At 45.9% G+C, this 15,000-nt stretch overlaps 1 protein-coding gene across 1 annotated transcript in view; it reads left to right on the forward strand.

The window, feature by feature from the left end:
- prdm5 (PR domain containing 5) overlaps positions 1–15,000 on the forward strand; it is a 43,957-nt gene that overhangs the window by 21,072 nt on the left and 7,885 nt on the right. Inside the window, exons 14-15 of the mRNA XM_076983656.1 lie at positions 6,475–6,560; positions 14,823–14,927. Of these exons, the coding sequence (XP_076839771.1) occupies positions 6,475–6,560; positions 14,823–14,927 (191 nt within the window). The remainder of the gene's footprint in view (positions 1–6,474; positions 6,561–14,822; positions 14,928–15,000) is intronic.

Genomic DNA, 15,000 nt, shown 5'->3' on the forward strand with positions numbered 1-15,000 from the left:
ACGGCAACCGCGGGCCGCGCACCTCGGATCCGCTTTAGCGCCGAGCGAGCTTCTGGAGCTTCTGGAGCATCTCGAGGCTGCCGTTGCCTCAGCGCTGAAGGGTTAATCCCTCCACTAAAGGAATGTGTGTGCGCTGTTTCTCTGCATCTCTTCGCCACGCAGCGAGAGATTAAAGTTGAGCTAATCCTTAAAGTCCACTTCTGTAGCTTACCCACGATGCTCGGCCGTCTCCCGCCCGTAGGGAGATGCTCTCTGCTGATTTTACACGCTGCATTCTCATCTCATGACTCAGCATGGCGCTGCTCACATGACCAACCTTGATTTACTTTTCTGCATTAGGGGTCAAACTGTAGGTCAGAATCCGAGTAGAGGGGAAAACCCCACAGTAGTAGCGGTGAAGTAACAGAAGTGACATGTATGTTGTCTTCATTCTGGAAGAATGCGTTGTATAGCGTGTTCACCATAAATCTTAGGAACCGAACGGGGCCGAATCGCAGACGACTGTTACTGTTTAAGGTTTCGCAAACAAGTCCGTGTCGTTTTGAGTGTATTTATCATGGCCAGATGCAGGATTTCCTGTTTTGACATGCGAGTTCCCTTATATGTGCGAGAGTGCTTTCTCTCGTTCACTCCACCCAGCGAACATCCCCACACTCGTCCCCGGAGTGTCCCGCCCCCTCCCCCGCTACCAACGCACCTGAGTCAGCTCAGGCCAGCGTGGCCGCGAGAAACCCTCACAGCGCTACTGCTGTAGGCCGTGATAAAACTGTTCTCAGAACAGCAGATAAAGCGCACGCTGGACTAACGCGTCCCCTCTCTGACGGCTCACCTCGGAGACATGGAGTGAATGAGTGTTTTGTGTATCGACCCAGGTCCGGCACTGCGTCATGAGGCGTGTGTACTGTGTGCATGAATATTCGCAGACGTGTGTATGTGTTAAGCAGAGTAGCACACAGGAGAACAGGGTGTGTGTATGTTCATTTGTGTTGGTTTCCCTGGTCTGGGTCCAGAATTTATGTTGTAGATTGTGTGTGCCCGCGTGTATGCCTGAGTGTGCACGTGTGTGTGTTGTGTATGTGTGACTGCAGGACTGTGTGATGTCGTCTAAGAGGTCATCCGAGCAGGAGGACCTGAAGGAAACACTTACAAAATGCAGACACTGAATGACCTCATAGGTTGTGTCATGGCTGGGAAAAGACCCAGGATCAAGTCCTTTCCTACGGTTTGCATTTCTCCAAAAATAAGACTGAAAGACCCTTTGTAGGACAGACGGTGTAATGTGTGTGTCAGTCTAGTGTGTATGGGTGTGTGTACATCATGAACAATTTTCTCTTTCACATTTTCACTTTACGTTTGCACGTACGCTCCCAGTCTGTCCTCTTGGGCTCAGAGGACATGGACAATAATGTGTGGTTAATACATTTTTCAAATGTCTGGGAAGCACAAACACAGGGGCTGAGCAAGTACCTGTAAAAATATAAGTTATCCTTCACATTCTCAAAATGTTTCTTTTTTCTGACAAATGGTTTTATGCGCCGAATGTTTTAATAAATCCTCAGAGGCAAAGACATAAATAGGAGACTAAGAGATTAGATGTCACGGCTGCGGTCTTGAAGACTCTTTATGACATCCATATGAGATTGTGTATCAATATGAAATATTATAGTAGTTAAGGAACTTTCACATATGAATTCAGTTTTAGGTACGAAGAGTGTGTGTGTGTGTGTGTGTGTGAGAATGCGCAGGTGCGTCTGCCCTGTGGAAAAGTTCTCTGCAGGTCTTGCGCGTATGTTGTGGTGTTAAGATATCTCACACTGCCTTGCTGAGCATGTGTGTTTGCTTCTGCTGTATTTCTCCATGTGACTGGAGATGTCCCCCCCCCCCACCCCCCGTGTTTGTGCGGCTTCCAGCCTGTTATATAGCATCTTCGTCATCTGCCCTGGGGGGTGATGCATGTTTATTGGCACAGCCAGGAAGAGCCTTTGGCGCAAACAGCTCAATACTCTATACAGGCATGTTTACACACTGATGTGTGTGTGCACATGTGTGTATATGTGTGTGAGTGTGGAGGGAGATTAGATCTTCCTAAACAGAGAAGTAGTACACACACACTCACCCCACCATGTCCAGTGGAAAGATGTTGGTCATGAATGATCAGAGGAAGCTGCTTAACAGCCTAGTCTGGTCAGTACTGAATTACATCTCCATTGTGTGTGTGTGTGTGTGTGTGTGTGTGTGTGTGTGTGTGTGTGTGTGTGTGTGTGTGTGTGTGTGTGTGTGTGTGTGTGTGTGTGTGTGTGTGTGTGTGTGTGTGTGTGTGTGTGTGTGTGTGTGCGCGTGTGATGGCCGAGAACTGCAGCTCTCCATATAACCCCAAACACAGACCAAATATGAAGTGGGGACAGTCATCTGTGCAACACACACACACACACACACACACACTCGGGGTGCCAAATGGATCGATTGGCTAGCTGGGGGGTTAGAGGGCCAGTGGGGATTGTTGGTGCCAAAGGGAGACACCCAAAGGTCACACACACACATATATATACACACACACACACACACACACACACACACCAATACACACACACACAGTGTCCTGTTACAGAGCATGGTAAATCAGTTAGCTCCACTGTTTCTGTACACACACACACACACACACACACGCATACACACATGACAACATACGCACACGACACCACACATCAGGCATCTCTTATGTTAATCCCCTAGCAGCTAGGCTAAATCAAAACAACAAAAGATGAAAATCCCATTATAACTGCAACCAGCTGAATCTGTCCGACCGGTTTGGGTAATTTAAATGGGCTTCAAGTCAAACGAAGCTCTAGGAATGCACTGTCCTTTGGAATGTGTGTCTCTAGTCTGGAGCCTGGTCTTGTTGTCAGTGAAACATGGGTCTGCCTGTCTGGATCAGTGGGAGTCTAAAGTAGGAGACTAACTATACCCTCTGGCCTCCTGCACATCCACACAGCCCGGTTCAGCAGGACTGAAACGCTCACATGTACGTCCAGACAAGTTTCATCTTTCCTCCCGCAGTGAATTCATCCTAATGCGGTTTATATATGCGTCATCTTTACGAGCTGTTTAAAATAGCAATGTTCCTCCACAGTCCCAGAATTCATTGCGGCGCGGGGTCTCGGTTGGCCCGGCTCTCCGGCGTCTTCCGCAGAGCTTCTAGTTCAAAGGGCGAGCCTGAGCCCGATCCACGGCTACGCCGGGGCGATTCTGCGGCGCTCTGACAGCACATCTGGAGTTTGGATTGGCTTGTTTGTCAACACTGTGCTCTTTCGAGAGTGGGATCCCTCAGGAGGTCGGTGCTGGTTGGAGCTCACCAAAGACGTGGAGGGGTTGGCACGCTCTCCGCTCCAGCTGGGGATGATGATGATGAGGATCTGGAGGTGGAGTCGTTTCTTTAATGCAGCGTTCCTCGCGGATCGGAAGACGGCGGCGGCCCAGAAGCTTGTGGTTTATCTGGAGGGCGTGGCGAGCTTAACCGTTAACGGGGCGGCGCGATTGGGGCAGAACCGCACGGCAGGTTTTTCGGTGTCATACAACTTGCATTAATTAGGGAAGGAAATAGGGAGTGAGGGAGAAGGAGTGGGAGTGAAGCAGGAAGGGAGTGAGGGGAAATGGGTAGGGAGCAAGGGAACGGGAGAGGAAGTGAAGGAAAACGGGGGTAGAGGGATTGGGGGGAAACAGGAGAGGGAGTGAAGGAACAGGAGAAGGAGTGAGGGGAAACAGGTAGGGAGCGAGGGAACAGGAGAGGGAGCAAGGGGACAGGAGAAGGAGTGAGGGGAAACAGGTAGGGAGCGAGGGAACAGGAGAAGGAGTGAGGGGAAACAGGTAGGGAGCGAGGGAACAGGAGAGGGAGCTAGGGGACAGGAGAAGGAGTGAGGGGAAACAGGTAGGGAGCGAGGGGACAGGAGAAGGAGTGAGGGGAAACTGGTATGGACGAAGGGAATAGGAAAGGGAGTGAGGAAAGGGGTAGGGAGCAAGGGGACAGGAGAGGGAGCTCCTATGTTAAACTAACACCATAGCGCATCACTGGTGATTTCACCACATATGTGCCTTGAGAGCAGTCTTCAACAAAATGAGGATCGTACCCTGTGAAGTCCCCTGAAGCTGAGCTAATTAACCTTATTACTCGCAGGACACGTGAAGAAGCAGCACCAGCAATCTTCTCATCTTCATCTAATTAAACAATGTTTTTTTCTGTCCGACATTTAGTCCCTTAAGAGGTTCCACTAACATGAGTGGGGAATCAGGCTGTGGCACCATCAGCTCACGTGTAAACACCTGCACAAACACACGGACACCCCGAGCAATTTGTAAAGCGCTAAAGGACGCGTCTTATTACACGCTACGAGTTTGGCCTTTTCCTTGAGGGGCCGTCCCAGTTGCCAGGCCTGTTACTTATTCCACAGGGAGCCATTCTCCATCCAGCAGACCCTCATGTCATTAGCCCAGAAAGGGCTGAAATTAGAATGAGGCTGTGTTTCTGGGCACCCGAGCTCCTCTCCGCCTCCTAGTGGTGACGGCGGAATTCGGGCCCCATCCGAAAGCAAGCCACACGTATCGGGACGGGCGCGTCCGAGGGTGAAAGCGTACCACACCAGACATCAGCCTGTCAACAAGTGTGTATGTTGTAGTCTCACCGAGGCATTAGCTGAACACTGGGCTTGCTAGCATTGCTGATGTGAATTAGCAAGTCAACAGGATTGTTAGCATTGGTCGCGCTGATGAGCTACTGGCTTCCATGTGACATTAGCATTATTAGCCTTTATGTTTCTGCATCAACCGCTGCAGGTGAATTAAGGTCCACAGAATAAGCTTTGTCAACGTCGCCTTTTCTAAGAGATAGGATGGTCAGTCGTGACATAACTGGCAACACGTTTACACGTTTGTCTTTATTTTATAAATAGTGAAAGAAGAAAGGATATGAATTTGTGCGCATCCTCAGAAACGTTGATAATCCTGTGAGGTTCTGAAGAGAGAGAGGGCTTTGCTGTTGTATCAGATAGGGGTGTTGGGCGTGTGAGCTGTGTGTGTCGCGTGTTGTGTGAGTCCTCACGCGGCCCAGACGTCCAGCGCTCCACACTGTGTCCCCGCTATCTGCTCCCCAGATCGGCTGCTGTTAAAGCAGATCCACGTGGCAGTTTCTCCTGTGATTGACAGCTTGTCACTCCCTGTTTGCAGCCCCATTGAGCGCATGCCGATATCATCTCCACCGGTCAGGGCGGCGGGACTTTGAATGCGCGATGGGGAGGGGCCTGAGTGACCCCGCCCCCTTTGGGTCAGACTAGGTGAAGATCTGAGAGATTAGAGGAAAGGGGTTTATTAACAGAGAGGGCGGGGCTGTCGGGTGTGTGACAGACAGAAAGAAGCTGTGTGTGTGTGTGTGTGTGTGTGTGTGTGTGTGTGTGTGTGTGTGTGTGTGTTTAAATTCAAGGTTAAGATACTGTGGAATAGTGGAGCTGCATTTAGAACTTGAGAAAAACCACATGTTCTTAAATGAATCGGCCGATTTATAGTTACACCAGAAGCTGTGGACTCTAAATCTCATATTCTTATTTACTGCACTGTAAGGAGTGCAGTAAATTTGTACGTGGGTCTGTGGGGGTCTTCTGTTGTGGTGTGTTTGTGTGTGGGGGGGCTGTGTCTGTGTGTGGAGGGGCATCTTTTGGGAGGGGGGGGGGTCTGTGGGGGTCTATGTGCTGTCTAATGTACACTTCACACGTGTTGTGAGTTCAGCTTTGCATGGTGGTCATCTGTGTTGTAAATTCAGTTTTTTTTCTGGTGGTCATGCGTGTTGTAAATCTACTTTTGCCACCAATCCCAACAGTCTCGTATGTGCTGTATAGTTTCAGCTCTGAAATGGCCTTCTAATCTCCCACTTCCTAACCAGTTCCACCTTGCAGAAGAGAGAGAGAGAGAGAGAGAGAGAGAGAGAGAGAGAGAGAGAGAGAGAGAGAGAGAGAGAGAGAGAGAGAGAGAGAGAGAGAGAGAGTGTTGGTGTGGGGGGGACGACGACGACACATTCTAGAATCAAGAGGAGAGTTCTGATTCTAGTGGAACAGTATGCCACAGAGTGCGTGTGATGTCATAATGGAAGCCATGGAATCTTAAATAGAATCTCCAGACAATTTCAAGGCTTGGCTCGCACCGCAGCGGCTGTCCCCCGGAGGGCCTCGGAGTGTCTTTTTCCTCAGTTATTCCTGGGGCTTTGATCTGGCCCTGCATGCAGAGGGAAAGAACAACAACTCTTTTTCCTGAGTCCCATCAATGTGCTTTGGTTTGGATCCAGCCTATTATAGGTTTACTGCACGTCTGCGGGTTGGTGTGTGCCATAACTAAGTACTGGCCGGACTGCCGTATTTAGATAAGATGTGTTCCAGTGTTGCCATGGTGGTGGTGGTGATGATGATGATGTTTTGTGTGCATGTGTTCGTTTAGGGGAACGCCCTTATCAGTGCCCTTACTGTGACAAGGCCTTCAGCAAGAATGATGGGTTGAAGATGCATATACGTACGCACACTCGGGTAAGACCCACCAGCAGCACACACCCAGTCCTGTGTACACAGTCTCTCTCTCTCTCCCTCTCTCTGCTTGGGTTGTTCCATTACAGTTTGTGGACATTGTGGAAATGCAGCCTGTATGGAATTTATTTTTCTGTATTTTTGTTTTTCCATACAACCCCCACCCTAACACTGTGTGTGTGTGTGTGTGTGTGTGTCTGGTGGAGGTTGGTGGATGGGTTTAGCCCACACGGCATCTCTTCAGTGGGGAAACGCCTCAGAGCACCACACCACAGTGCACCACACCTCCAGTCATCCCAGATATGAGCTAACTTCCACAAAATGGGTTTCACATATAGAACAACTGCTTCTTTTAAAAGTCCCTTGAGTGTGCATTCATGCGTGTGTGTGTTTGAAGCATGGCCAAGTGTTTGGGAAAGCTTATCTCCTTCACTAACCCACTATGCTTCACTAAACCTGTCTGACGGAGCATACATAGACTCATCACTCACACACACGTTTTTTTCTGAGTGCTGAGAGTTCCTCTCCCATATTCTGAACTGCTGTGCAGGAGATCAGTAAGGTGAGCTGAGGACATGCACGTAGCTCGTGCCAGTCTCAGGTTGAAGGATGAAACCAAAGAGGCTCTGGGATATGAAGGCACACCTATACTACAACCCCCATGATGCACCTTTGACTTTGCTTTTTTCACCTTTAGTTAATATTACAAACAACAAGAACACAGGAAGCTCAAATCAACAAACACATCATTTAGAATGCTGAGTTAAGAATGTAGAAATGTTACGTTTCTGAATGGTGGGAGTGACGCAAATGCAGGAGTTTGAATATTTATTGAAAAGGAAGTAACAACACTAAACTACACCACAAAAGCCAGACTACACTAAAGACAGAGGGGAAGACACCACAGAACGGGTAAGCAATACAATTTAGGAACGAGAACATACACGAGAACATAACCCTACAGATCAGGCAAACATGACGGGGGGATATACACAAATAATGCAACGACTATAAGGAGCGACTAGATACAAGCAACACCGAACCATGAACGGATAACCAAACAGACAACTAGCGAACTGACAACCAATGACCGCTAACGACAAGGAACATACACTAAGGAAACGCAAGAGATCAACGGAGGGAAACAAAGCAACAACGAGGACTAGAAGTAAAACAGAACAAGAACCGGCATAAAGAGCATCAATGGGAGAACAAGAGCACAAGGGGACATACTCACTAACAATGACCGACACGGGGGTGAAACACCACGGGGGTTATATACACAGAAACATGACGGTGAAATGAGACTCAGGTGTGTGCACTAACAACGAGGGCGTGACAGACAGAGGGAGGAACGAATGGGAACGGGGAAGCTAGGCGGGACCAGGGAGGAGGGAGGGGCTGGACAAGAACTCTGACTCTGGCTGTGTTCGAAATAGCCTACTACATACTACTGGCGTACTGATCGAGCCCCAAATCAGTATGCCGTATGCAGTATGTGACCAAAATGAAATTTTCCAGTACGCGAAACATACCCGGATGACCTACTACTTCCGCAAAATATTCCAGTACGCAAACAGAGCTATCTTCGTGGTGTACTGCATCCCATCATGCAACGCTACGATCACGTGACCCCGTCATGGACGTAATTTGGGGGGGGGGGGGACGGGGGGGGACGGGGGGGACATGTCCCCCCCACTTTTTCAAAAGCCGGTTTTGGTCCCCCCCAGTTTTTACGGTTAAAACCAAATATTTAAATAGCGACAAATCCATGTCCCCCCCACTTTTGAAATCCCCGTAGTATGCTTTGCTTTTGTCGCATACTGGAAACTGTACTGCATACTACTACGAGGACCAGTATGCAGTATCCAGTATATACTGAGTCCAGAATGCAGTATCCAGTATGTAGTAATCTATTTCGAACACAGCCAATGTTTTACCGGCTTCCATTTGTTTTTACAATCATTCTCTGATGCAAGACTTTAAAACCTATTTTTAATCACAAAAATTTTTTTCCATGAATTGTCATCAGAGAAACAATATATCCCCTCTCAATCAAATTTAAATGATGTATAAAAAGTTTGCTCAACAAAATGCTTAAAATCTCATCGAATCACTCCGCAGGCTTAGATTTCTGTTCTTTGCTACTTCAAACCGTAGCCACAGCAGAATGATCACTGAATCTGTAAGTATTAAATCAGTGTAACCATAACTTATGCTGGTACAGCCATCAGCTGCAACCAATTCCAATTAAAATCTCCAATCAAAACATTTTAATTATATTTTACAAAAGTTATGATATGGAACCAAGAACATCACTCTGAGCTAAGGGTGATCTGTTATGGTGTGATGAGGGTGATCTGGGTGATCTGTGAATGTGTGCTGAGGGTGATCTGTCATAGTGTGCTGAGGGTGATCTGTGATGGTGAGCTGAAGAGATTTAGTGATCACCACATCTTAAGCCAACCATTCAAATTGTTACTAACTGATACTGATACTAGTAACTGATACTTACTTTTCACAGAAATCACTCCTGCTCCCCCTTTTGGTCAATCAGACCTAAATAAAGTATATCCTTCAATATGGATCTTCTTGTCTAAAATTACTTTACTAAATCCATGATCTGAGAGGAGAGGAGGACACACAGCGTCAGCAACAGTGGTTTTAACCCAAATTTGGATCACATTTTACGTAAGCTATATACATTTGGGTGAGTAATACACAATCCAGTGCTGGTTTTGGACTGGCAGGATTTGGAGCAGGATCTGTTAGGACGAATCCTGCATAAAAATAATTAAGCAGTCTCCTTCAACACTGGCATCGCATAGCTTACGTGTCATTTATAGACAATTTGTAGACAATATATAAAAATAATCAAATTCCCATGGTATTATGTTGGGATTACAGTCAAAGTCAAATGTACTTATATAGTGCTTTTTTACAACACACATGATCATAAAGCAGTGCTACAAATGTATGGCTCCAGGAAAAATTATCTTTGTACGCATCCCCTGTATTTGGGGGAAAAAAGATAATTATTCAGTTTGTTGTCGCCTGCATCTGGTCCACAACAGACCAGTGAGCTAAAAATTGTGAGGAATAAGTACATCAGTGATGACTTTGAAAAATGCTCACCTAGAAACTACCAAACAAAGGGTCACCCAAACGTAAACATAAGACTCTTCAACGTAATCACGAGATCCTCCAATGTAAACATAAGACTCTTCAACATAATCACGAGATCCTCCAACATAAACATAAGACTCTTTAACGTAATCACGAGATCCTCCAACGCAAACATAAGACTCTTCAACGTAATCATGAGATCCTCCAACGTAAACATAAGACTCTTCAATGTAATCACAAGATACTCCAACGTAAACATAAGATTCTCCAACATAAACATAAGATTCTCCAACATAAACGTAAGATTCTCCAATCTAAACATAAGATTCTGAAGTACATGGATCCAAGCATGGATCTCTTCAAACCCCAAACCTGGGCTGCCAGAGTAATTATCCAAGTGTTCTCCAAAAACACCAACTACTGAGGCACAGTCTCACATTGGGTCTAAAAAAATCCAATCTGTGCTAAGTTTACAAAACACTTTCACACGGACACTGAGATGCTGCAATTTTAGATTTGCTTGTATACTCCTGGATTTGTCTCAATTCAGTGATTTTCCTGAATAAGAACACCCTTAAAAAACACTCTTAAAAAATTAAGAGATGAGCAGTATTTCAGTATTTTTCAGTAGACTGTAATCACACTTCATCAGTTCATCAATACATAAGACTCTGGGTGCAGATTGGCTAGCAGGACAGAGCCAAGTGCTCAAAACTGGGTGGTGCTGGGTGGTGGTGATGGTGGTGGTGCTGGGTGGTGCTGGGTGGTGGTGATGGTGGTCGGCTCTGAACCCGTCACGGTACTGGGTGGTGGTGGTGGTGGTGATGGTGGTGGTCGGCTCTGAAGTCAAGGGTCTTGGGGGGAAGGTGGTGATGGTGGTCGGCTGTGCTGGGTGCTGAACCCATAACCGTGAGAGTTCCTCCAGGGCTGGGCCGGCTTTTTCATTTTTGTGAAAAACGTCTTTTCCAGTTTGCTGGATGCGAACCTGCCTGAGGAAACTTGGATGTGTTGACCATACCACAGACTGGCCTGACACATACACTACCTTGCATACATGCATCATACAGACACTTACACTACCTCACATACATGCATCATACAGACACATACAATACCTCACATACATGCATCATACAGACACATACACTACCTCGCATACATGCATCATACAGACACTTACACTACCTCGCATACATACATCATACAGACACATACACTACCTCGCATACATACATCATACAGACACATACACTACCTCACATACATGCATCATACAGACACATACACTACCTCACATACATGCATCATGCAGACACACACTACCTCGCATACATGCATCATACAGACACTTACACTACCTCACATACATGCATCATACAGACACATAAACTACCTCGCATACATGCATCATACAGACACATACACTACCTCGCATACATACATCATACAGACACATACACTACCTCGCATACATGCATCATACAGACACTTACACTACCTCGCATACATGCATCATACAGACACATACACTACCTCACATACATGCATCATACAGACACTTACACTACCTCGCATACATACATCATACAGACACATACACTACCTCACATACATACATCATACAGACACATACACTACCTCACATACATGCATCATACAGACACATACACTACCTCGCATACATGCATCATACAGACACATACACTACCTCGCATACATGCATCATACAGACACTTACACTACCTCACATACATGCATCATACAGACACATACACTACCTCGCATACATACATCATACAGACACATACACTACCTCACATACATGCATCATACAGACACATACACTACCTCACATACATGCATCATACAGACACATACACTACCTCGCATACATGCATCATACAGACACATACACTACCTCGCATACATGCATCATACAGACACTTACACTACCTCACATACATGCATCATACAGACACATACACTACCTCGCATACATACATCATACAGACACATACACTACCTCGCATACATGCATCATACAGACACTTACACTACCTCACATACATGCATCATACAGACACATACACTACCTCGCATACATGCATCATACAGACACTTACACTACCTCACATACATGCATCATACAGACACATACACTACCTCACATACATACATCATACAGACACTTTCTAACTTATTGTTTTACCATCACACACACACACACACACACAGACACGTATACAAACACACACACACACACACACACACACACACACACACACACAGGTACACAAACACACTGTCTTGTGTTGATATTGGAAAGATTTCCATAATAATTGTACAGAAACATTCTGGTATTATGTGGACATTTGGTTGGTCTACATCAGTACATATTTTACATAAAATGGTTTTCACTTGGAATGGAAAATAACACAAAGGAGCCCAAAGATTTAGGTTTAGATTTCTGAGCATTAGAACTGGGTTAGGATTAGGTTTAGATTAAAACTGGGTTAGGATTAGGTTTAGACATAGTAGTATGTAGCTCCAGAAATGCAGTTTTGTGAAAGGTGTGTGTGTGTGTATGTTCGCGCGTGTGTGTATGCCTGTGTGTGCGCGTGTGTTTGTGTGTATGCGTGCATGTGTGCGTATGTGAGTGTGTGCTTGTGTACATGTGCATGTGTGTGTATGCATGTATGCACACATATGTTTGCGTGTGTGTGTGTGTGTGTGTGTGTGTGTATCTCTGCTTCCCTTGCTCCTCATGCTCTTTGCTGTGAGTTTGCCTGCTGTGTACGTGAAGGTGGTGTCTCTAAGGTAGCAGCTCGTTGGTAGGAGCAGCGCCAACCTGATCTTCTGTGCTGCATGCGTGTCTCACTAACTCCACCCGCGAGGTGCCCAGGCCAGCCACCCCACCTCCACCTTTCCACTACACGCCGGAGGAGCCCAGCTCCAACGCCCAGTAGACACACGGAACGCCGATGATGTCACAATGAAAGAGACGGTTCTATTAGTCATAGAAGCACAAAAGACGTCTCGGTCTTTTCGGAATGTTATTTCAGGACGTTAACTCTTTATTCGTGTATTAATTATTTCATTTACTCGTTTGTTTCATGGTAATTACCGTATTTCTACTGGAACTGCCTGTGCAGAGCACGTTCCTGCTTGCTGCTTGACCCGGGATGTAATATTTACACCAGAAGGGTTTTGCTTTCTTTTCCTTCGCGTCCTTGGCCGAGTGCTGCGTCTGGCCTGGCTGGACAGACACACAGCTTGGCGTCGCAATCGGGGGCCGACGCGAGAAGAGCAGGACAGCTGCTGCAGATGGACGCCTCGCCCCAGTGCATTGTGGGTTCTCCCTCACTGCACGCCGGCGCTTGGGCTGTATCCTGGGAGCCCCTGCGTGTTTAAGGGCATCGTACAGACGATATGCCTTGGCTGGGATATTTTTGTTTTCCAGTATTGTCCTGATGCTCGTTAATCTTACAGGATCAAGGGTGTAGATATCAAGCAGTGGTTTTGGGGTGGTGTAGACAGCATAGAGAGCCCCTGTGCTATCAACACACACACCCACAGTATGCAGATACATACACACCACACACATACACACACACACACACACACACACACACACACACGGACATCACCTCCATCATGCCCTGCCCATACTATTTCCCTATTCCCATACATACCGACCATGCTTGCTATGCTCCGGGGCTGTCCTGTGTGTGTGTGCATGTGTCCACCACCCTGACATGCACAGACGCCCACACAGACAGGGCTGGGACCCAAGTGTGTGCTGCAGATGACTGACATGTATGTCTTCACATGAAAGTCTGAACAGACTTGAAGCTGAAGCCAGCCAGGGTGTGTTTAGACTGGATCATGTTGATGGACATGTGCAGAGGAGAATAATGCTGTGTGTGTGTGTGTGTGTGTGTGTGTGTGTTCTCATACACAAAAGAAGGTTTGAGAATGCATTAGTGTGTCCATTTGTGTGAAAGCCGGTGTAGTGTCTAGGGTGTGTGTTTGTGTGGTGTGTGTCTGTATGTTCATGAGGACTCTGATGTGTCTGTCTGTGGGGATTGTGTCTGTATGCTTATGAGGACTATGGAGTGAGTTGTGCTGTGCCCTGTAAAATGTGTGTGTGTGTGTGTGTGTGTGTAGTGTAGTAGTGAGTAACAGCTCATGTTTAATGATTACAGAAATCTGTTTGTCTGAATTGTTCAATGGGTCTTTTGTCTGAACATATGCGTTTTATTTTTACCTTTAATATATACGTAAGTATGGACTCGCATATATTTGGTTTATTCGTTCAAGACGTTACTATTTGAATATCCATTCAGTATTCTGAAGTCATCATCTTGTTTTGGTTTCTATTACTAATGTATACTACGTTACATCAGCAAAAGCTTCATATTTTCAAATATATCATATTTGAAAAGTGTACAATGTAAAATTGGAATGAATAGAATCTGATTTAGTTAAATCTCCAAGTTTTCAATATGTATTTCACTATGTTTTACAGGATAAATGCTCTTAAATGCATCTCGTAACATATTCTATTAGCCCACTCAAAGTAACATACTTTCCATTACACAAGACAATGTTGGAGTCATTTTCAGTATGTTACTCACTTTGACTACATTTAAGGGCATGTATTGTGATTTCTGTAACCTGTAGTGAGATACGTTCGAAAAGAACCTTTCAGCCAAGAACGGCCAAGACATCGTCACATTTTAAAATTTTCTCCAAGGTCAGAAATGAGCAAGAATGCATCACATAAATCCTTATTCCTGATGTGTATTACTGACACTAGATGACACAGAAGCTGGAATATATTGATTTTAAGCTGAAATTCACTGAGTTTTCAGTGTAAACCCAAACACAAGCCGTGCCTTTGTCCTCTATCTACTTTTGTAGGAGACTGTAGGTTTTGAACTACATTAGTCATCATGCTTATACTAACAATCTAACGTTCATATAACTGGAATTCTAACTGTGTTTTTGAGGACAAGCATTCTGAAAATTCTGGATGTACCAGTGAGTATTTGAAGCCAGTAAGATTGTGTTTTGGTCTAGCATTTGGAACCAGTTAATTGATCTTTTTAAATGGTGTTTATTCCTCTCTCTCCACAGGAGAAGCCGTATAAATGCACAGAGTGCAATAAGGCGTTCAGTCAGAAGAGAGGCCTGGACGAACACATGCGTACACACACCGGAGAGAAACCCTTCCAGTGTGATGTTAGTACTGCACACACACACACACACACACACACACACACACACACACACACACACACACACACACACACAC

The sequence above is a fragment of the Brachyhypopomus gauderio genome, chromosome 21 (genome assembly GCF_052324685.1).
Source record: "Brachyhypopomus gauderio isolate BG-103 chromosome 21, BGAUD_0.2, whole genome shotgun sequence".
Lineage (NCBI taxonomy): Eukaryota > Metazoa > Chordata > Actinopteri > Gymnotiformes > Hypopomidae > Brachyhypopomus > Brachyhypopomus gauderio.